Genomic DNA, 23,349 nt, shown 5'->3' on the forward strand with positions numbered 1-23,349 from the left:
GATTTCTGACAAGGATCAGTGGGTTTCAAACTTACAAGCTGCTAGAATCTGTGAACTTTATGAAATACTGGATTTTTTCCACGGGGTTGGGGCTGTATCTCAGGAATGCCTTACTCAAATTAACCCGTATTAGCATCACAAACCCTATCCTACACTCACAGGGATTGTCTTGAAATTTGCATTGTCTCATGGAAGCATGCTGACACTCCACTAAAATTATGTGATGTTCTCAGCTGAAAGACCATACCTCCTGCATATGAATACAGCCTGAAACAATATCTCCACTGTGAACTGCTCCATTGATGTCAGTGGGTCTCATCCCGTTCCCTAGTGCTAGAGAGCCTATGATATTTGCATGTGTAATTTACTACATTACATAGCAATGCGGTGATGAATATTAAGCCCTGCGTATGACAGAGTACTTAACAATACTGTCACAGTCCCGTATGACAAACTGAAGAACTTTTTTCTATCCAGCTAGGTTCTTATCACAAAGATGGCCATGGTATATCTGAGCCTATCTTAGTACCAAAATGGGTTGAGGGGTAAGAGAGACAACATCTTTGGAACAGGAGTAAAGACCTGGATCAAGTGACTGAAACTTTGTAAGTGTGGCTAAGGGGGTGAACCTTTGCACATGTTTAAGCCTCTGTAGTTTAGCCCAGTCAGAAGTTCCCTAAATTCCTCCCCCACATCCCGTCGCCCTTTGAGTCACTAGCATATACTGTTACATCTCACTGTGTAAAAGTTTTGTTCTGAAATTTGAGAACTTTGTTTCTGCCTTGTGATAGCATTACTTGGAGTAAGCAGTGTGGTTTGTATCTCCTATCACGTTTCAGCATGAATATACACAAATCTATTACCTTGATTCAGATTACAGAACAAGTGGGGAAAACTGGATCAACTTGTTTCTAATTGTCTCTTGTAGATTCCTCAGTTTAAATATCATGTTTTGAATAACCCCATGTACAGAGCAAACAATCAAAATTGTCAAACAGTCTGAAAAATGTTTTTAAGTGGAAGAAGCTATAGTAGTTGAGTGGGCAAATGTAATAGCATCCAAGGGAGGCCAAAGCTGTATGTTTGCTATACTAAATGAAATAAAAATAAAAATCTGCATTTTAAAGAATGCATAGTTGCTAAGTGAAATCATGCATCTTAACACAGATCAATGAATTATTGGAATTTTTAAATGTATTTTTACTATTTGGATTTTACTATTTAACTTTTTTTAAGCAATACTGTAAAATATGAAAAATATTTTTCAGTTTTAAAAAGAATGTTTTGGTAATATAATTTGTTTAAAAGAAAAAAGCACTACACTGTAGCTGTTTGGTATACTATGTACGTAGACTTGATTTGGGGATGACACTTCTTGTGTCAGTATGTGCCAGTTGTCTCCAATTCAGAGGGGTTGTGCATGGTGTTCATATTTTGAGATGAAAGATGAAAACACTATTTTCAGTCAGATTTAATGTTCTTGCCTTACAAGTTAATATATACTTCCTTATACTTGTTAAAAATTTTTATTTTCTGAACAGCATAAAATATGCTTAAACATTTCCATGCTGATTTAAAAAAAAAAAACACAACAAATTTTTATTTTTCATTAACCTAGACTTTTTCTCTTAAACTTTTGGGCACGTGTGTAAGTGAAGATGAGGTTTAAACTTTTAAATAAATGGGATGACTGGTGACCAGATCATTACATTAAAGCTGTGAGCTGAACTAGCCAAAAAAAAAATCAGTGCCCCCTGCACAGCCCTTATCTATTTCAGTGTGCCCCTGACAAAAGCCAGAGATCACTATGTTACTAAATCCTTAATCCTACCTACAGTCACGTCTGACAGTGTGAACCTCTCACCCAGCTGACTTCAGTGTTCTGCGTGAGTTCCCGGAGCCAGCTGCAGGATCGGGGCCTAACTCAGGTAGGCAGCACAGCCTACCTACCTGCCAGCTGCACGTTGGTGGAAAAGGCGAAACCAAACCCCTCACTGTGCGAAGTCCTAGGAGAGGAAAGGTCACACGCGCGCACAACTGGAACCCACGTCTCGCTATGCGGCGCTCCAGCCAACGTCTAACCCCGCAGGCCCGCCGAGGCGACCCAACCTCCCCGTCCGGTACGCGCCCGGGACAAGGGGGGGCTGACGGCGCTCAGCACTTACCCTGTGCCGGCCCGCCGCTATCCCGCCGAGCGCGGCCCCGGGGTGAGGCCCGTATTGTCGCCTCACGTACAGAGCGGCACGGTCCGCGGCCAGCAGCCCCCGCCGACTTCGAGGGACCGGGACCGGGACCAGCCCCACGAACAGGGCAGCGGTCGGCAGCCCCGGCGCGCAGCGCGACCGCCCCGGACCCCTCACTCACCTCTTCATCCTCGGACCAGCGAGCCGCCTCGTTGCTGCTGCCCAGGCAGCCCCTCCTGACAGGGCCCGGAGCCGCCGGCGCGGGGACTTTCCCCGCCCGCTCACACCCCCGTGGGGCTCATCAGAGCGACGCAGCCCGTAACCCACCCACTCGGCGGCCCGGCCTGTAAAACCTACCCTGCTATACAAACAGCACCGCCCCCTGCCATCTGCCGGAGCCAACTACAAGGCCCGGAGCTGGCCACTCTCCCTCCTATTGGGCCGACACTCACAGCCTGCCCCTACGCGGGGATTTCCACTCCATCATGCTTGGCAGAGCCGCAGATGAAGGCGGGAACAGACGTGTGGGAGGAGTCAAACCGATGGGATTGATTGGCTAAATCCTTTAATCCCGACCGGCCCGTAGATTGGCTACAGAGAGGGGGTGGAGGGAACATAAGAGGAGCAGAGGTTTGATTGGTTGAGCCATCAGACTCGCTGTCTAGCGATTGGTAGAGTTTAACCAGGTGGGCTGTAGGACAAGTTGATTGGCTGAATCTTTCAGCAACTGGCTTGCTATTAGCTGCAGTGGGGGAGTGAAGGTGGGGCTCAGGAGCAGGCAGTAGCCCTGTCCTAGGGGGGTAGTAGAGTGAGCAGTGGCAGTGGGGGGGAGGGGCCCAGACCCATCAGTACTCCTCATGCAGTGAGCCCAGGCCTGGGGTCTGCCCTGACACCTGCCCAGCAGCACTACCCTGCCCTGGGCCCTTGAGCTGCCCCTGTCCCTGGTGCATTCAGTTAGGCAAAATATATGGGCCCGAAGACTCCAAGGATTTAATGTGACCCTGTAACTGGCCCAGTTTTGAACATGGTTTGGCATACAGAGGACTCAGGCAGCTTAGTGCCATGGCAAACCTTTACATTTTGTATGAAAGATGGTGGGGTAGGGGAAGGGCAGTTAAAACATTTGGAATATAAAGTATCAAATAAGGCTTTCATTTTAACAGCCCTTGTTCCCTTTCCTTTTAGCTAGAGAGGTTTCTTTTTGTTTGTTTGAAGAAAGAACCTCCCATTCCCTTGTTGGACAGTCTCTTAGATGGTATTAAAGATGTTAAAACCATGGGCAGCACGTGAACGACTGGCTGGGGGAGGCTAGGCCCCAGCTCCGCCTCTTCCACCCAAGGCCCCGCCCCTTCTGCACCACCACCCCCCGGAGCCCAGAGCCACGGCTACTGGCCCCCCACTGTAGCCCTGGAAGGACGAGTGGCAAGGCTCCTGAAACAGGGCCACTGCACAGGGGGACTGGAGCTGCACGCAGAGCGGGAAGCAGGGGTCTGGGAGCGGAGCATGGTTGTGGCCACACTTGGCTGTTTGGGGAGGCATAGCTTCCCACAGTCTATGGTACCTGCCGCCCATAGGTAAAACCCATCCTTTCAGGGGAAAGATTAGAAGTTAGTTGAGATCGGCTGAAGCTGCAGTTGTTGCTGTTGTTAAAGGCCAATTCCATTTCCTAGAAGACAAAAACACATGAAACAGGAATGAAAAGTAAAGCAAGGATAGAAAATGCTGGATTTCCTTCCACAGTCTCTTCTTTTACGGACCCCAAAAGGGAGTGATGGGAAGCATAACCAATCCTCTTATTTCAGAGTAGGAGCCGTGTTAGTCTGTATCCACAAAAAGAACTGGAGTACTTGTGGCACCTTAGAGACTAACAAATTTATTAGAGCATAAGCTTTCGTGGGCTACAGCCCACTTCATCAGGTGCATAGAATGGAACATATAGTAAGAAGACATATATCTACACATACAGAGAAGGTGGAAGTTGCCATACAAACTGTAAGAGGCTAATTAATTAAGATGAGCTATTATCAGCAGGAGAAAAAAACTTCTGTAGTGATATCCACCACTTAGACCTAATTTCCAATACACCAATTTTGGTCCCACATTTTTCCTGTTTATCAGGCACAATCTTTGAATTTTATCAGTAGGGCTTTTTGTTTGTACTAATCAATCGCCCTTTTGCATCTTTTACCATCATTATTTATTGTTATAGGTTATTGTGGCACTTTATGAACTGTCATTCATTTTTCACAGTTGAGCTTACAATTTAGATAAATCTGTAGGCCCAATTATCACAACACCCCCTAGATGTGCACTGAGCCCATGTGTCCTTGGCAACAGCAACCTCTGCACTGGGCCCCTAAGACATGTAGTAACCCCATGTAAACCCACAAACCACTACACAGAGCCGCTTAGCTCTACAAGGACCCCACCTGCATCTGTACAAACTGCTAATAAGCTGGGATGCCCCCATCAGATATCCAGCAACCTGATGTACCATTGCATTCATGCCTAAACGAACATGACACTCGCAAACTCACTCTCCCCTTAGACATGCATGACATAATGTGCCCCCAAGTACACCAGCCCCAGGCTTCTTAACATGATACCACCAGCACTGGCAACACTATGTGTTAAAAAATCATGAGATTGGCTTAACAATAATGAGCTGTTTTGTTCTGGATTTTTTTTAAACACAACATAGTTTGGAGATTTTTTTATATTTTTGATTTCAGCACTTTTTTTAATGAAAACAGAGATTCTCACTAAATTACAGGAACCTGAGGATTGAAGAAAAACACCAAATATTGCAAGATCTGTGATAAAATTGCTACATCTTCACTTTAGACATGCAGTGACCTGTAGCTGTGCAGGTAACCTGCAGTGACCTGTCTTGTACAAGTACATACTCACCCTTTAGATGTATAATGACCAGGTCTGTCCAAAACATGGTCCGTTAGATATGAAATAGCCCATCATGCCTATATATTCACCATCCCTCAGATGTGCATTTACTCAACATGCCCAGGTCCTCACAACCCACACTTTAAATGTGTAATGAACTTATGTGCAGTGCACATATGGCCCAATCAGTGATGCAGATACAATCACTAACTGTTAGATGTGCAAATACCCAGTTTGATTACCACGCTTCTTTAAATGTGAAAGCGTCCAATTCCACATAAAAGAAACAGTAAGTGCAAATTTAACATATTTTGGTATGGTTACCTGATATCCATGCATGATGCTGTATCAGACATTCACTTACCTCATTTGCACATTCACAGACAAGTTAGACTGCATTTATCCAAACTGGAGGCGGTGCACAATGTTCATTTACACTTTGATAGAAGAAGAAGGAAGTTTATTTTTTTAGTTAACTAGGCAATATGCTGCAATGCACAAGATGTCAGTTGCTACATCAGTTTTATGTAGTAGGAAAAAGCGAAGGGTGTATTGTTAAATCATTCATTATCCTTGTGAAGAATCCAATTAATATTGTATGCTAGATTACCTACAGTCAGCATAACTGGGGATTTAAAAGCCTGAATCGAAGATCATTGGAAAGACTCCTGTTGAATGAGTGAGCTTTGAATTGGGCCCTGACAAAATATTTTGGCAGGATAACACTTTAATTATACAGTATATGTGTGGTCAATACATTATTTGGCACCTGTACATTAGTTAAATAAATCCACTTGATATCTTGTAATTTTTTCTTCTGGTAAGTAAATTCACAGCCACTCTTGCATCAGTTAGCACATTTGCTACTTCAAAGACATACAGCACTTTTAAAAAGAAGTCTTGAGCAGAATTTTCAATGCTTTATAGCAAAAAGGTTTTCCAGTCAAAATTTTTCCATGTTAACAGTTAACTGCATGCTTTCAATTAACCACTAATGTTCCCTTTAGAATTCAATGTCAGTCAGTCATTATAATAATACTATTATAAACCTATTTAAATTAATACAAATATGAAATTAAACTTTTCCGCAATCTATAGCATTGTCAGTCAGAACTCACAGGATAATTATTTTAAATAGTGCTTCATGGGATACTCAATAGTGAAGACTTTATGGCACAGTTACTTACACACATCTTTGTGTGAACATTAAACTTCCTCTAATCTTAATATCCAGTTTAAAAATGCTTCAGACTCTTAGGAAAGTGAAAAGTAGTAGTACAAAATAAGATTACCATATACATGAATGTATTAAAATCCAAACTTAGCAGCTGTTTAACTGACCCTCTTTTTATTTATGTGTGTGTGTGTGTATATCTATATATAAGCAAATATTTTCTCTCATTCATTATTTATTTTGGGTTTCTGGACCATGGCATTTATTTTTAGGCAGATTTATGGTTCATCCTTTTAGGCATATAAGAGTGTTTTTAACCGGTGACTTAAATAATTGTTTTCCTTTAAATCATATAAAACATTTGCCCTCTCTGAAGCTTGTGCTTCCAGCAGTGAGCTCCCAATAAGCATAGAAAGCTGTAATTAAAGACTGTATCATAATGCACATGCAGAAGGAGTTCAAATTAAGATTTCACAGGCAACCTTAAATCTGGTATTTCCTAATTTTTCAGAGCTTGACTTTGCATCCTTAATGTTCTTTTAATGTGTTTTTTTAATGTAATTTAGCAATTGTTGCAACACAGCATTAATTTAAAAAATCCTTGGGGCTGTCCTAGTTTATGCTGAGTACGTACTGTTCTGGTCCTCACAGGTCTCCAGAACCCAGTAGATGCAAAATTAACACACAAGCAACAAAAAGCTCAGCTGCAGCCAGAATCACGGCTTGAGAACATAACTGTGGTAAAAGTTATGGACTGAAAAATGCCCACCTTTAGGTAAAATGGAGAGAGGGCCCAAGTAAGGACCCTCGGTTATTGTGATGATGTGTGAGATGGACTAGATTCAGTCTGAATGTCAGAATCCAAGGTGAGTTGGGTTGACTGCTTGTAAGGAAAAATATGTTTTCCTTACAAATGGATAAAATTTGTTATGTAATTAGTGAGACACAATGAATATACAACCTCACCACAGTATCATTTTACACAGTCACTTTTTAGAGTAAAATTGCACTTTAAAGTCATATTTACTTTATCAAAAATAGACAGTGCTGAAAAAATAATAAGATTTGTGCAGTATGTTTCCTTCATTTTGCAAGCTAAAAGCACATCATAACACCAAGTTATACTCTGTTAATGCTCAAGATGGCTATCTATGCAAAGCAAAGGCATTTTCCTTCATTATTAGGGCTCCCTTTGTGTTGCTATAGAATGCATCAGTATGTCCATTATAAATCCTATTATCCCAAATTTCATGGGGTTTATAACTTGCCGATAAATACATTATACTGGGAATTTGGCATATAAATCTTAATCCGAGTATATCTTAATCACATTTGAAAATAAAATTGGATTGTTTGTTAAAGTTATAAGAATGAACCATCTAAAATATTAGGAGTGATTGCCTTTCCCATCTGTATTTCAGTAATTCAAAAACAAATTGAATATTTTGAAAATAAATTTGTAGTCCACCTACATTATGGACTGATCCTTTCAGGTATTTTGGGAGGGAAATGACTACATTATTTCATTTAGCAAATCTACTTTCTGTATATAGAATAGCCTCACTACTCAAGCTAAATTTAATGACTTCTATCACACAGATTTAAAGATCATGAATTTTAGCTGTACTTTTATGAAAAAATCACAGAAGGAACAAGGCACCTGATTGTTATTTTACAGAACATTAAGGCCCCTTTATATCACTCTGGCAGTGTAAGTGGGCCTTAAAGTGAGTACATTATTAAATTAATCCCACTTTAAAGGCCCCACCTTTGTTTTAACATTGACACAAGAACACACTTTCCATCAAGGTGTGTAAATAAATTTCATGAATCACATTCTTGATAAAAGGAAGCAGACTACACTGTTTCTTTTACAATATTAACTGAGGCAAAACAAATCTCAGTTTCAAATTAAACAATATTATACATTTAAACATTATACAAGTTAATATGAAGTCATTTTTTGTGCTGTACTGGCATTGTATTTTGACACACACTTGTCACAATTTCATCAATGTACAGCAGCTGAACTTTTCTGTTTCGTCAGATACCCTGCTGCATTAAAAAAAACCAAAAAGGCAGATTTCTGGGGGAAACATGTAAAGTGACAGTACCACACTATTTAGATATCAGTAATGTAATTTAAAAAGGGCTTCAGATAAATGTGTTGGGCATTTCTGCCTCATCTTGATTTTTCTGTCACTCAGTGTCTAATGAATCATGATGTTGATAAACAAGGATTAGTTACACAGTTTGAGCCATAAAAGAAAAAAAACAATGGACACTCAAGTCATGTTTGCTAAGAAAGGGAACGGAGTACTGTTTGGTAATACAAATATCACAGCCATGAATTGACTGAGACATGGACATGGCTCCAGTAAACAGGATAATTAGCATGTCAGGATCCTCAAAATATTAGCACAATGTTAACTTGCTATGCTCATTACAGGAAGATAACATTTTCAGAAAACTAGTGTCTTCACAAAATGTACAAGCTGCTTGTCTGAGACTTGTCTGAGACAAGCTGGCACCCACTACACTGTGTATTCTATATTTAAATATTTTTATCAATTTGAATCTGAATGGACAAATGTAGTCAGATGGCCAAATAAGATTTTTGTTCTTACTATCCCCAGTGGACAATAGCAGAATATGGAACAGATTTTTTTTTTTAACAGTGAGGGCAATTTTCCATTGAAACAACTTACTAAGGGTTGGGATGGATTCTCCATCACTGGAAAGTTTAAATCAAGACTAGATTTTTTCTCAGAGATATGCCTTAATTCAAACAGGATTAGTTCAGGGAAGCCCTGTGGCCTGTGTTACACTAGAGGTCAGACTACATGACCACAGTGGGGCTTTGGGCCTTATAATCTATGAATAACATGATCTCTGATGTGCACATGCTTGAATACAGCAGTCAACATAGCAGCTGATACCCCCAAGCCTCCCTCACTGGAACTGTCAGGTTTTTCTCCCTAAAATGAATACCACATTCCTTCCAGCAAGCTGAACTGCGCGATACAGTCTTGACATCTCTTAGGGACGCTATTTTTATGTGCTGAAGTCATATGGACATAGGACTAGAAACATACCATTTGTCCAATAATACAATATAACGTCACAATTATTTCTATAGCCCTAAGTACACCTGTATCATCTTTTAGTAGTGTGCACTAATCTGTATATGCCAGACAAATGAAGTGAATGGAAGTATTTTATACAAAATGCATGATGAATGAGCCAGTGCATGTGGATCCAGGCCTCAATCACTACTAACTTTCCATAATTTTTAAGTAGTCAGCTAAATTAACCTTTTAGAAAATCTTTTCTTCCCTCAGAATGTGTGCTACCACTATTAAAATTGCACTATTGTTCTGCATGTGAAAAATCAAAACCAATGTTTCACCAGAACACTCAATGTACCACTCAATACAGGTTGCAAGAATTATATTTTCTTTACAATAAGAAAAAGGTTCCCCCTGCCCCCACACGCTCCTGGTACTCCCAAACAGCTAAACTTGCTTAAACTTTAAAAAAAATTCACATTTAGAGAGAACCTGTATAATCTATTTTTGTGCTCTTAAATCCATTTTTCATGCTTCATTTGATTATTTAAATGAAACTGGGGATATAAAGAGACATATTATTACATATTTATTCTGTTGATATTCAGAGTTTCATTGATATGCCAATTTTATTGTTGTTAATTTTATGAGATTGCTAATTATCATTTTGACAGGTTTTAGTAATCAAGTCAAAGTTTGAAAAATTATTTTTAGAGTCAATGAACAATGCTGGTAATAACAATGTGCTTATATTTCTGCAGGGTATTATATTTGGAGTTCCTTCTCTTGAAATAACTGAGCACATAGGTCTTAAAATGCTGAAAGAGATTCTTTGCCACTTTCCTTTAGCAAGACCAAAGAGTATTCAGACCCTTGAGAACCATAAAATAATATGGCTACACATAAACTGGCAGATTTAAAATTTTAAATTCTCATATAGCTGTATATTATCATCATGAGTGAAAAAATCCTGTCTCCATTGAAGTCAAGGATTTCACCCATGGTTGTCTGTTCACAATGTAAGCAAATACATACCCATCTAACTTTAAAAGAGTTAGACTTGTGACAGAAACCAAGACAATCCAAGTTAAAGTTGGCGTTATCTGTAACTTGCAATGTTGTTAAAAAAAAAAATGTAAAAAAAAAGAGTATAACAATGGGAACGGGATTAGGTTTATCCTGCTTGTAAACTATATGAAAAACGACTTAAGGCAGATAGCCATTTTCATTTTGAGGTAACCACCCACTAAAGCAACAAACCAGCTGAATGAGGAAGTCAGATTTAAGCAAGACTTCCTCCTTCCTTTTTGTAAAAATAAAGAACTTGTCTGCTGCAAGACAACAGACATGTTTTTCTATGTTCTGAAAATAAAAAACAAGGCTCCCATTGCAATCTCATCACCCTTGAAAACTCTTCAGAAGCTCAAAGGTCTGTATTTTGTGTGTTATATTTTATAATATTAATAAGCATTCAATTAAATAACTTTGAATGGTATTTTTCAGTATAAATATTACCATGAAACAACCTGTTCAAAGCAACAGACTCTCTTTGTGCATGGTAGTGCAGATTTCACTTCATTGTGCTTTTAGATGTTAAGGTAAATAGTAGTTTAATAATTAGTTAAAATAATTTAGATTAATTTTTGTATGTTACAATGATAGACTATTCCTTCATATATATATATATATATGTAGTACTATACTTTTGAATACAATGAACAATGAAGTTTGGGCCTATTTAATCACCAGGGTGGCACCTTTAGAACCATTATATTTATGAGCATGTCAGCATTTCCATTATACAATTATGTTTTCAGAGGTTTATATCTTGAACACAAATATCACTCTGCTGTAGCTCATCAAAACTTGCAGCTCAGGAGGAATATCTAGTTTAAATTTGATCAGCCATTTTTTACTTTACAGGTGTTTAAGGTAAGTTTTATAATTTAATCTGCTTTTTTGTGATTCTTATTGTCACATTCCCATTTTTAAAAAGTAAGGTTTTTCAAGTATATAGTCTATAAAATGAACTTGTTTCTCTGGGATTTCAGTGTAATAAATCAAACTGGTTGACTAACTGAACATTAAATAACTGGCTATTCTGAATGTGCAATGAGCAGTGGTTGACAAAGACTGAAAGAGCAGTGAAAACATTCATAGAATATAAGAATGGCCATACTGATCAGACCTTTGATCCACCTAGCCCAATATCCTGTCTTCCAACAGTGGCCAATGCCAGGTGCTTCAGAGGGAATGAACAGAACAGACAGTCATTGAGTGATTCATCCCCTGTCATTCAGTCCCAGCTTTTGGCAATCAGAGGCTAGGTACATTCATAGCATGAGGTTGCATCCCTGCCCATCTTGGCTAATAGCCATTGATGGACCTATCCTCCATGAATTTATTTAGTTATTTTTTGAACCCTGTTATAGTTTTGGCCTTCACAACATCTGCTGGCAAGGAGTTCCACAGGTTGATTGTGCATTGTGTGAAGAAGAACTTGCTTTTGTTTGTTTTAAACCTGCTGTCTATTAATTGAGTGAGTCCTGATTCTTGTGTTATGTGAAGGGGTAAATAACTTTTCTATATTCACTTTCTCCACACCATTCATGACTTTATAGTCATCTATCATATGCCCTCTTAGTTGTCTCTTTTCCAAGCTGAAAAGTCCCAGTCTTTTTAATCTCTCCTCATATGGAAGCTGTTCTACCCCCTTAATCATTTTTGTTGCCCTTCTCTGAACCTTTTGCAATTCTAATATATCTTTTTTGAGATGGGGTGACCCGAACTGCATGCAGTTTTCAAGGTGTGGCCATACCATGGATTTATATAGTGGCATTATGATATTTCTGTCTTTCCTTTCCTACAGGTTCCTAACATTCTGTTAGCTTTTTTGATTGCCGCTGCACATTGAGCAGATGTTTTCAGTGTACTATTCACAGTGACTCCAATATCTCTTTCTTGGGTGATAACAGCTAATTTAGACCCCATCATTTTGTATGTATAGTTGAGATTATGTTTTCCAATGTGCATTACTTTGCATTTATCAACATTGAATTTCGTCTGCCATTTTGTCACCCAGTCACCCAGTGTTGTAAGACATCTTTGTAACTCTTCTCAGTTTGCTTTGGACTTAACTATATTGAGTAATTTTGTATTATCTGCATATTTTGTCACCTCACTGTTTATCCCTTTTTTCAGATCATTTATGAATATGTTGAACAGCACTGGTCCCCACCACTATTTACCTCTCTCCATTCTGAAAACTGGCCATTTAGTCCTACCCTTTGTTTTCTGTGTTTTAACCAGTTACTGATCCATGAAAGGACCTTCCCTCTTATCTGCTTACTTTGCTTAATAGCCTTTGGTGAGGGACCTTGTCAAAGGTTTTCTGAAATCCAAGTATACTGTATCCACCTGATCATCCTTGTCCATGTTTGTTGAACCCCCTCAAAGAATTCTAATAGATTGGTGAGTCATGATTTCCCTTTACAAAAGCCGTGTTGACTGTTCCCCAACAAATCATGTTCATCTATGTATCTGATAATTCTGTTCTTTACTATGCTTTCAACCAGTTTGCCCAGTACTGAAGTCAGGCTTACCAATCTGTAATTGCCAGGATCCTCTCTAGAGCCTTTTTAAAAAATTGGCATCACATTAGCTATCCTCCAGTCATCTGGTACAGAAGCTGATTTAAATGATAGGTTACATACTACAGTTAGTAGTTCTGCAATTTCATATTTGAACTTCAGAACTCTTGGGTGAATACCATCTGGTCCTGGTGACTTATTACTGTTTAATTTATACATTTGTTCCAAAATCTCCTCTGTTGACATCTCAATCTGGGACAGTTCCTCAGATTTATCACTTAAAAATAATGGCTTCGTTGTGGGAATCTCCCTTATGCTCTCTGCAGTGAAGACCAATGCAAAGAATTCATTTAGCTTCTCCACAATGGCCTTATCTTCCTTGGGTGCTCCTTTAGCATTTCAATCATCCAGTGGCCCCACTGGTTGTTTGGCAGGCTTCCGGCTTCTGATGTACTTAAAAAAAATTGCTGTTAGTTTTTGAGTCTTTGGCTAGTTGTTCTTCAGATTCTGTTTGACCTTCCTAATTATACCTTTACACTTGACTTGCCAGAGTTTGTGCTCCTTTCTTTTTTTCTCAGTAGGATTTTACTTACAGTTTTTAAAAGATGCCTTTTTGCCTCTAACCCCTTCTTTTATACTTTGTTATTTAGCGCTGCTGGCACTTTTTTTTGTCCTCTTACTGTGGTTTTTAACTTGGGGTTTACATTTAGTTTGAGCCTCTATTATGGTGTTTTTTAAAAGTTTCCATGAAGTTTGCAGGTATTTCACTTTTGTGACTGCACCTCTCACTGCATCAGGGGCTTGATCCAAACCTTTTTTAAGCCAATGGACTTGGAATCAGGTCCCTGCCAAGGAGAAGGGAGAGTTTTGTGGAATGCTGCTTGCCCAAGCCAGGGAGCAGAGGCAGCTCTCCCTCCGCACTTTCAGTAGAGCTGGGGAAGCTGCATTCTCTTCAATTCTGCTCCGCCTTACTGTCAGGGAGGGGTTAAAGTAAGTGCTTTTGCAACCTTGTAAATGTCTACTGACACAATAGACTGCAAGAGAGGCCATGAAGGAATTCCCCCACCTCTAAGTACAACATTGCATGATTGTACACAAAGATCCTTAAATGATGCAGAAGTGAGAACCAACCAGTCTTGAGTAGCTCCCACTTCCTAAACATACTGCACCAGTTCACTCTTAATAACATCTTTCACTAATATTTTGTTTTACTGCAGGAATGGGAGCTGTGACTTTTTAAAGTAACCTATATTATTTGTCTTTCCGTCTTTTTTAGCCAAACTGTGAGCAAAAAAGTTCATCTCACATAACTGATCAAACACAAATCATTGACAAAGTTGTTACAAGTTTTTAAAACCCTTTCTTCACAATGATATTATAAATAGTTATTTATATTATAGTGGTGCCTATAGGTCCCAATTAGGGAGCTGTATTGCAGTACTGCCATATGGGAGCTAAGGCCCTATTATAATAAGCTCTATACAAACGTATAGTTTAAAACACACACACACACAAAACCCAAGCCCCACCCCAGAGAGTTTACAAATCTAGAATGTGACAAGACTCAGCAAGTAGCTGAAACAGACAAGCAATGGGGACAGGAGGAACATGCTATTACATAATAAATAGAAAACTTAGTAATTCACCTGCCTAGCCATTGACAGATTCAGGGGTTCATCTCCAATGCAGCAGGAGGTGTAACTTCCAGTTTGGGTCGACATTCACATGGACTGACTGAGCTAAAAACCAGCAGTGTTGCTGTGGTGGCAAGGCAGCAGCTTGCCCAGATACCTAAGCTTTCAGATGTGATTCAATGTATTTGGGCAGCTAGCCTGAGCTACTGCCTATGCAGCTAGACTGTTAAATCTTGGGGGGTAAACTCTCCAGCAGTTTGGCTCTTTCACTTAAGGGCTTCCAGAATTTGTTCCCCTCAACAACTAATCTGTGGCCAAGTCCAGAAAACTTTGAGGCAAAATACAAGAGGTGAAATCCTGGCTCCAACGGCAAACATCCCATTGACATCCGATTCAGGATTTCACCTTAAATACACATATTATTTGGCATAAATTCTTGCTTTTGTCTGTCTGATCTTAATTCCTGACAAAATGACCATGTAGGCACCAGCAATCTTACTGGCAGCTGCAGCATTCCTTTATTGCTATCCCTTATGGATATTTATATACAATGTCTGTTTCTTTAACTTTGTGTCGAAGCACATAGGTGTTGAGGAATTCGCAGCTCTGTAAGCTTCGGCCCACTGACTTTTTATTTATCTCAGTGGGAGTCAGATCAAGCCCTAACTCAGTGAAATAAACAGTTATCTAGAATGGACTTTGGGAGACTTTTAAAGCTCTTAATATGTCTGATGATGAGAAGTGCATGATTTTGTATTCCTCCTGCGACAGCTTTGCAATGGACAGAGACCAGCACCACACCGCAGAAGGAGGTCAGTGGGAGCCGGTAACAGACATAACTATGTGTTCTGCAGCCGCTCAGTCAGATGAAGAACAAAATGAAACCGAAGCTGAAATTTCATTTCAAGTGAACAATGACAACCCAGAAACTGCTGCTCTCTCAGGTTAGGCTCCGCCATTCATTCTACTTATTTTTCATGGAGCTATCAGTGCTACGTGTCTCATGAGTTACAAACAGTGTACTTAATTCACTCCTGCATTACTCCAGTTTTTAATTGGCATCATTCTACTGAACTTGGAGCTACACAGGAGTAATGCAATGGCAAATCAGGCGCTCTCTCTCTCTCTAGAGAGAGAGAGAGAGAGAGAGAGAGAGAAGCACAAACTTTTCCTTTCAAAAGCCTTCTTCAAAAACTTACTCCGTTCTAAGCTACACAGGAGTGATCAAAGTTAGTTACTATCTGGTGACTCTTAGGTGGCCGAAATGAAATAAATTAGTGCTCTCAGTTTAGTTCTCACATATACCACAAAAATCTGCCATCACATTGCACAGAGACCAAGGAGAGAACAGGAATGAAAAGTGAATGACCACTTCCATTCCAGTGGTAGTCTCTTCAGGCCAGGGTGAAGGCTCGCTGTGGTATGGTGTGTGGGAAGTTTTGCACTGAACTTGTACAATGGGTAAGAACTCCAATGCTGTCAATTGTGCAAATACATTTACTGGTAATTTTTTAAAGGTATGGGTTTTATTTAAAGGAAAACTGACTATTCATGTTTCTTTCTGTAATGCTGTTATGAACAGCACACCTTTCTTAAAACCATACATTTAGGAAAGACTGGGCCAAACCCTGAGGAAGTGAAACTCGTTTTAATGGTATTTTAACCTAAATAGCAGGTTAAAACAAATTCAGCTATGTAAGGGCCTTTCTGGGCACCTACAATTTTAATGTGAAAAATATAAATGTTTAGTGATTTCCTTCTTATCCATTTGTGGCAATGCATTTCCATTGTTTGCAATGCTGAATCATTTGCTCATAATGATCTAGGTTGTCTAGACAAATAATTTCAGTGATGGAAAGTCAAGATATGCCCATACGAAATAGCAGTTGTAGTGGTGTCCCACATTATCCACACTGCTGTGCCATAGTTCACCTGAGCAAAATTATCAGGATTGGATTCCAAAGACAGAGAAGTATCTTTCATTGCTAAAATCTAGTCCCAATTTCCCTTCAAGTTAACTTCCCAGCCTATTATACCCCATTTTTACATTTACAACAAATGATATTCTGGCTTTGGTTATGACCTAACTACTGTGGTCTAGATTGTAGCTTGGACCATGTGTACACAAAAAGGAGTTGGGGCAGTAAGAACTCCCTTTTTGCTCCTGCACTGGCTACCTGGAGCTGAAAAAAGGGCAGAGTATGGAAGGAGTCTTGGCTTCACCCCACCCCCCTAGTCATCAACCCAGAGCACATGAGCAGGTGCAGGGGGTTTCAGAATTTGCTGTAGATATGAGCCAGCCATATAGTACCCCTTCCCTTTCTCCCCTGTCTCCCCCCACCCCCAGCACTGGCCCAGCAAGAAGTAAACAAGACAACAGTGTGACTCAGAGGCACGTGTGAGTCGTGACCTCCCTGTGGCTACTCCTGAGAGAGTGCAGCCTGTTCACCTATAGTGAATTCACAACCTAGCTCTGCAATATGCTTGTAGGATATTTTTTTCACCACGTTTTCTTCAGGCAAAGTTGTTGTCATCAGGATTTTACTAACAGGCCTTCATATTTTACAGTGGACTGGATGAGTTTAATTTTGTGTAATCAGTTTATTTTCTTTCAAATTTCGGAGCAACAGTGTTCACAATTAGATGTTCCTATTAGCCTTTATCAGTCTTAAAGGTAGTGATATACACATTATTCATGCAATATAGTATCAGAAATTCAATTCTCCACTTTCCTGGTGAATGTACACGGATTTTCTTCCCAGATGCACTGGCTACAACATGAGATATTAAACATATTGTTTTAGATACCAGTAAATCCCCAAGTCCCAGCTCGTCAATGACAACTAAGCAACTTCAGGACTACTGGAGGAATGAGAAACGTCGCTGTAGACAAGTCAAACTCCTTTTTGAAATCCCATCAACCAGAATTGTAGAACAGTATTTATCTAAATATGTGGTAAGCTAATAAATGAATTTGTAACATAATTTCATTCACTTTGCAGATGTCTGGACAGCATGGGTCTTTACCTGAAAGCCTCACTCAGGGCCAAATTTTGCAACTAGGGTGACCAGGTGTCCAGTTTTCGACTGGAACACCCGGTCAAAAAGGGACCCTGGCAGCTCCGGTCAGCATGGCCAACTAGGCCGTTAAGGCAGGCTTAGTCCCTACGTGTCCTGGCACTGCACTGCACCCCAGAAGTGGCCAGCAGGTCTGGCTCCTAGGTGGGGGGTCTCGGGGGGACCACAGGGCTCCATGTGCTGCCCCCACCCTGAGCACTGGCTCCGCACTCCCATTGGCCAGTTCCCAGTCAGTGGGAGCTGGGAGGAGGCAGTGCCTGGGGGTGAGAGCAGCGTTTGGAGGCTCCTGGCCTTCTGATAGGCAGGCAGCCTGCCTTAGCCCTCACACTGCGCTGCTAACCAGGAGCCGCCCGTGGTAAGCCCACGCCCCAATTCTGAGCCCCAACCCCTGCCCCAGCCCTGAGCCCCCTCCCAACCCAGAGCACCCTCCTGCACCCCAAACCCCCCATCCCTGGTCCTACTCCGGAGCCTGCACCCCTCCTGCACACCAACCCCCTGCCCCAGCCCAGAGCCCCCTCCCACACCTGGAACCCCTCATCCCCAGCCCCACCCCCAGAGCCCTCAACCCCCCCCCCGTACCCTAACCCCCTGCCTCAACCTGCAGCCCCCTCCCACACTCCCAATCCCTTGGTCCCACCCCCCCAGCCTGGAGCCCCCTCCTGCACCCCAACCCCTCATCCCCAGCCCCACCCCAGAGCCTGCACCCTGAGCCAGAGCCTTCACCCCCTCCCATGCCCCAACTCCCTGTCCCAGCCTGAAGCCCCCTCCCACACTCTGAGCCCCTCATTTCTGGCCCCATCCCAGAGCCCTCACCCCCAGTGAGAGCCCTCACCCCAACCCCCTGCCCCAGCCCAGTGAAAGTGAGTGAGGGTGGGGGAGAGCAAGCCACCGAGGGAGGCGGAATGTAGTGAATTGGGGGTGGGGCCTCAGGGAAGGGGCAGGGAAGGGGAGGGGCCTCAGGGAAGGGAAGGGGCTACACTGTTGGGTTTTATGTGACTAGAAAGTTGGCAACCCTATTTGCAACCCTTGTTCACATTGGGTAGAACCTCCTCCTAGAGTAAGAAAGTACTTAAAGCAAGCATGGTTGGCAGAATATTGCCCTAAAAAAGCCTTTCAACAAGCAGTTCATAATAAAGACTGCATCAGTGGGAGGAAAAACATTAACAGGGTTAGCCATTTGTAGGCCTTGTCTTCATTATTGTTATTTGTATTAGTAGCACGAAGCACCCCCAGTCATGTGCCAGGCGCTGTACAAACAAAACAAAGAGACAGTTCCTGCCCACAAAGAGTTTAAAATCTAAGACTAAGACAAGACCCAGAGTAGGAAATTCATACTGGTGCAAGCACATCAAAGCTACACTGGTGTAAGCCCCACATTGTGGCAGTATAACATACCTATAATTTGAGGTTTGCACTGGTGTAAGTACACATTTCCATATGCAGACAAAGCCTAAGGCTCCAATCCTACAACTAGACCAGCTTTGGACTGGATCCTCTTGCACACACAGTTCTGCAGTAGAGTATTTGTTTTTTAAAGCATGAGTGAGAGGGGCAGGGACAATAGCAAGTGAATGAGCATGCATTTCCACTGTTGTGACATTTCAGATCTATTTATCAACAGTAAGGGAAAAAATCCCCTATTGATCATATCCCAAAACCCCCGTGTTTCTATTAATCACATTTCCCAATTAGTGTAAACAATTTGCTCTTTCATCTAACATTTGAATGTCAAGAGGGGAAAACCAACCCAATGGGCCAGATTCTGATATTCTTACTTGCTGTGCTGAGCTCTCAGGAGACCTGGGTTCTATTCCCAGCTCTGCCGCTGACTAGCTGGATGACTGTGGGCGAGTTACTCTGTGACTCAGTTTACTATTTACCTCCTCTGTAAAGTGAGGTAAACAGATGAAAAGTTCTGAGAACTATGTATTATTATTACTGACACTGGTGTACTGATCCCAGCAGAACTCCTCTTGGAATAAGGTGCTATTTAGCATGTGAGTAAAGGTTTCAGAGTCTGGCCTAGTATGACCTTATATTTTCAAAGGAGGTTTACATGCTCTACATGTTCTAGTTAGAGTCTGTTACCCTTGCACAGGTTGAACAATATCTGATTTCCTGAGCAGTCCCACTGATTTCAATAAAAGTGCTCAAGGAATAAAGGTACCACATAGCGTGTGTGAGGGTTGTAGAACTTAGCTCCAAGAGCTCAATAACTACTTAAAGATTTTTCACCTTAAAAAAATTGCTGCACAAATTTGAATAATGTCTTTATTAGAGGAAACCACCTCTTTTGCTCATGGACATTCCCTAAACCAGGGAAGAGGGGATAAGGGATGAAGTCATCTAACAGATTGTTTGTTGTGAAGTATTCACTCAGCTGCCCTTGGTAGTCAGATTTCTTAAATCATCATTTTACATTCTGTGCAATTTTCTTGTTCTCTTGCAATGTTGTTACGAATCTGCATAACCAGTAGGTACTTTATTATCAGCAGGGAGCAAGGCAGAGTATAGGAAAACGTCACAGTGTTAATGAATGACAAGAGATCAGAGCAGTGGCACCTCACCTTTAGGAAGCTACAGAAAGCTTGCTAAAACTGATGATTTATCAGGCTTAAAATCAAAGGACAGAGAATGTATTTTATAACAGAATGAGGGAGATTCTTATGCTAGTATTGGTTTGTAACATCTAATGTCTATTTCCATAAAGGAGCAGTTTGACTTAAGCAAACTGTGGGCCTAAATCCATTTAATTCACTGGGAACAGGATGAGATTGTATGTGAGTAACGCCTAGACCCAATCCAAACCCCATTCAGCTGGTGTAAATTGGCATAGCCCAACTGACTTCAATGGAAGTACATTGGTGAAGGATCTAGCCTAATGGGAGACTTCTTCAACTTCAGTGGGTTTTGGATTAGGCCCTGGGTGGAAATCTATTTGAAGAATATGTAGCATCAAAATTTTGTTTTGCAACTCTAAGAGGTGTGTGTGTGTGTGTGTGTGTGTGTGTGTGTGTGTGTGTGTGTGTGTGTGTGTGTGTGTGTGTGTGATGTTTACTAAATTCATTTTGCTATCAAGGTCAGTGCAAAATTCAGGGAAATTTATTCTTGAATACTATTAAATTGTGAATTATTGTATAAAAAGTGTTTCTGCTAGAGGCTGCTGAAGGATCTTGGATAGCAAACAGATTGTTTTAGAAAGGTGGCAGTCACTCTTGCAGTATTTACATAAAGTGGTAGGCTTTGCATAATAGGACAATGATTTAGAAAAAAATATCTCTGCAGTTGCTCCATCTCATTTTTGCATATACCAAATGTCCCCTTCAGCTCTCTCCTCTTCCTTCAGAGCATTAATAATGCCCAGAAATATCTGATGCAAATATTTCTAACAGTTATAACCAATGAAAAATATATTAAATTCAATATTAGGCCTGGGAAATCCATTCAGTTTGCTATGGATGATTGTTTGTAGTAACCATATGTGTTATTAAGGAGTACAGTTACATGAATGAACCATAAATTATTTAAAGCGCTCCTTCTAAACCTTTACAAGCAATTTGCTAATTTACCAGATTAAGGACCCCAAGGTGCCGAGTGCCTTCTTACTGAAATCAAGCCCCTAAAGTGCCCTATATGCAAGCGCTACATGCAAACACTAAGTATTAGTCGAACAATCTGAAACAGTAGTGGTTAGGAATTACTGACTTAATGGACACCTATCTCAAAGACCTTGTTTATATTGGGAATGTGCTCTAATTCTAGCAATTGATGGTTAGTCACTGATGTAGCAGAACCAGTGCTGCACACAGTCATCTAGAATGCAGATCAGCGCAATTAGGTGTAAATTGGTGCAATTTGCAATGGGGGCTGGGGGAGGCTTTTTCAAGCAGGGACAAACTCCATTGGTGCAAATTGTGGCTTTCCTTGTCTACATTTGCACCTGCCCCAGTGTCAGTCCTATCAGGGCAAAATCCCAATACAGACAAAACCAAAGTAAAGTTTAAAATATGTTTGTCAACATTCAGCAAGACTACAGTTTTATGTAACAAGACTGAAAATTTCTTGCTATTTGCTTTTTTTTTTCCTGCCAGTTGTATAAAATCATCATCATCCAGACAGGCAGTTTTGATGGCAACAAATCTGTAATTGAGCGTCGATATTCAGATTTTGAAAAACTGCACAAAAATCTTTTGAAGGACTTTAATGAAGAAATAGAAGATGTGACCTTTCCCAAAAAGTGCCTAACTGGAAACTTCACAGAGGAAATGATCACTGAGAGAAAATTAGCCTTCAGGGACTATCTGGGATTTCTGTATTCTATTAAATGTGTCCGGAGATCCAAAAAATTTATCGACTTCTTAATAAGACCAGAGATGGAGGAAGCTTATGGCTGTCTGAGGGGAGGCCAATATACCAAAGCTTTGGAAATACTTGTGCAAGTCATCGCTCTGCAGGAAAAATTAACCAAACACAGCCCTGTTTTAATAGTCCCTACACTCTGTGCTTTAGTTGTGTGTCACAAAGACCTAGAGAACCCAGCAAGTGCCTATGAATATGGAGAGAAGGCTTTACTTTGCCTACAGATGCATGGTGGGCACAGGTATTATGTTCCATTGCTAGAGACAATGATCACTTTGGCATATGAACTTGGCAAAGACTTTCTATCCTTGCAAGAGAAACTGGAAGAGAGCAAGGCAAAAAGAGACCAAATAAAAGTGTTTACCCTAAAAGAACTTGCAGTTCGAGAGTATATACAATGAGTGCAAGAAAAGATCACTGATCGTATTTCACTGAATAGCAAAAACATGTGATCATGCTCCCATTGAAGAACATGGACTTCAAAATGTGTTTTTAAAGCAGTTTTGAATGGAGAATGCAGCTTACAAATACAGACAGCTAAAGTTAAGATTCCGATATATTTTATCATACTTTTTTAAATTGAAAGCTAAAAGGGACACTATCCCATTTCTGTAAGACAATGCTTACTACATAGTTACAAGTAACACCGATGCTTACTAAAATGGGAAGTAATTTGTGGCAGGAAAAAACTCTTTTTTCAGTTTGTTTATTTTTGACAGTATTTTGTGTGTAGCCAGTTTCACGGTTTCATCTGTATAGTCAGTTAAAATGGAACCACTCATATAAATAAAGTTATGCAAGTGTTTACATATTTACAGGATCATGGACTTTGTTACTAAAAAAACCCTTATGAACAAAGAAGGAAGGAGAAAATGTTTTTAAAATAAATTTTCAGGACCTATTATTTAAAGACCATACTGTCAGAAATTAGCTCTTATTTTTTTCTGCAACTATGATCAAAGCATTGTCAAAGACTACTCAGAAATTCACAATCATTTTCTGACTTTTAATACCATGGGGTACACTCCCATTGAAGTCAGTGGATAGTTTACAATTTACTTCAATGGGAGCAGCAGCTACCAGTGGTCATCATTTCACTGGGGATGGGGGTTACTTTTAATTTCCTTTTTAAAGCTGATATGATTTCATGACTTGCATTGAAACCACATTCCTGTTACTGGCAATTTTTAACAGAGCTCTTACTTGAGAGGAAAATTCATACCCCATGCAAAATACACCTAATGAAAAGGAACCACAAAAGAATGCTGTAGAGGGAACATCTGGCTAATACAATGGTGGCCTTTAATTCTGATCAAGCTGCAATACACATGGTTAGGATTTTGTTTAAAGTTATAATGCATT

The 23,349-nt window shown here is 40.5% G+C and overlaps 2 protein-coding genes across 5 annotated transcripts in view; one reads left to right on the top strand and one right to left on the bottom strand.

Moving 5' to 3' along the window:
- CYLD (CYLD lysine 63 deubiquitinase) overlaps positions 1-2,537 on the bottom strand; it is a 42,426-nt gene extending 39,889 nt beyond the window's left edge. For all 4 annotated transcript variants that reach the window (XM_074968623.1, XM_074968625.1, XM_074968622.1 and 1 more), the window contains exon 1: positions 2,365-2,537. The gene's annotated coding sequence lies outside the window, so the exon portion shown is untranslated. The remainder of the gene's footprint in view (positions 1-2,364) is intronic.
- An 8,080-nt stretch (positions 2,538-10,617) lies between these two features.
- On the top strand, positions 10,618-22,589 carry SNX20 (sorting nexin 20). Its single transcript, XM_074969140.1, has 4 exons — positions 10,618-10,755; positions 15,322-15,494; positions 17,355-17,506; positions 21,720-22,589. Exons 2-4 carry the CDS (start codon positions 15,329-15,331, stop codon positions 22,386-22,388), a joined length of 987 nt encoding a protein of 328 aa, XP_074825241.1. The 5' UTR covers positions 10,618-10,755; positions 15,322-15,328; the 3' UTR covers positions 22,389-22,589.
- The last annotated feature ends 760 nt before the right edge of the window (positions 22,590-23,349 follow it).

This window comes from Natator depressus, chromosome 12, assembly GCF_965152275.1.
Source record: "Natator depressus isolate rNatDep1 chromosome 12, rNatDep2.hap1, whole genome shotgun sequence".
Taxonomy (NCBI): domain Eukaryota; kingdom Metazoa; phylum Chordata; order Testudines; family Cheloniidae; genus Natator; species Natator depressus.

What these genes read in the sequence shown, in the direction of transcription:
- SNX20 (XM_074969140.1), top strand. Translation starts at nt 15,329, where the DNA reads ATGGACAGAGACCAGCACCACACCGCAGAAGGAGGTCAGTGGGAGCCG. An exon ending in AGAAACTGCTGCTCTCTCAG is followed by an intron (nt 15,495 to 17,354) that starts GTTAGGCTCCGC and finishes ATATTGTTTTAG; the next exon opens with ATACCAGTAAATCCCCAAGT. An exon ending in AGTATTTATCTAAATATGTG is followed by an intron (nt 17,507 to 21,719) that starts GTAAGCTAATAA and finishes TTTTCCTGCCAG; the next exon opens with TTGTATAAAATCATCATCAT.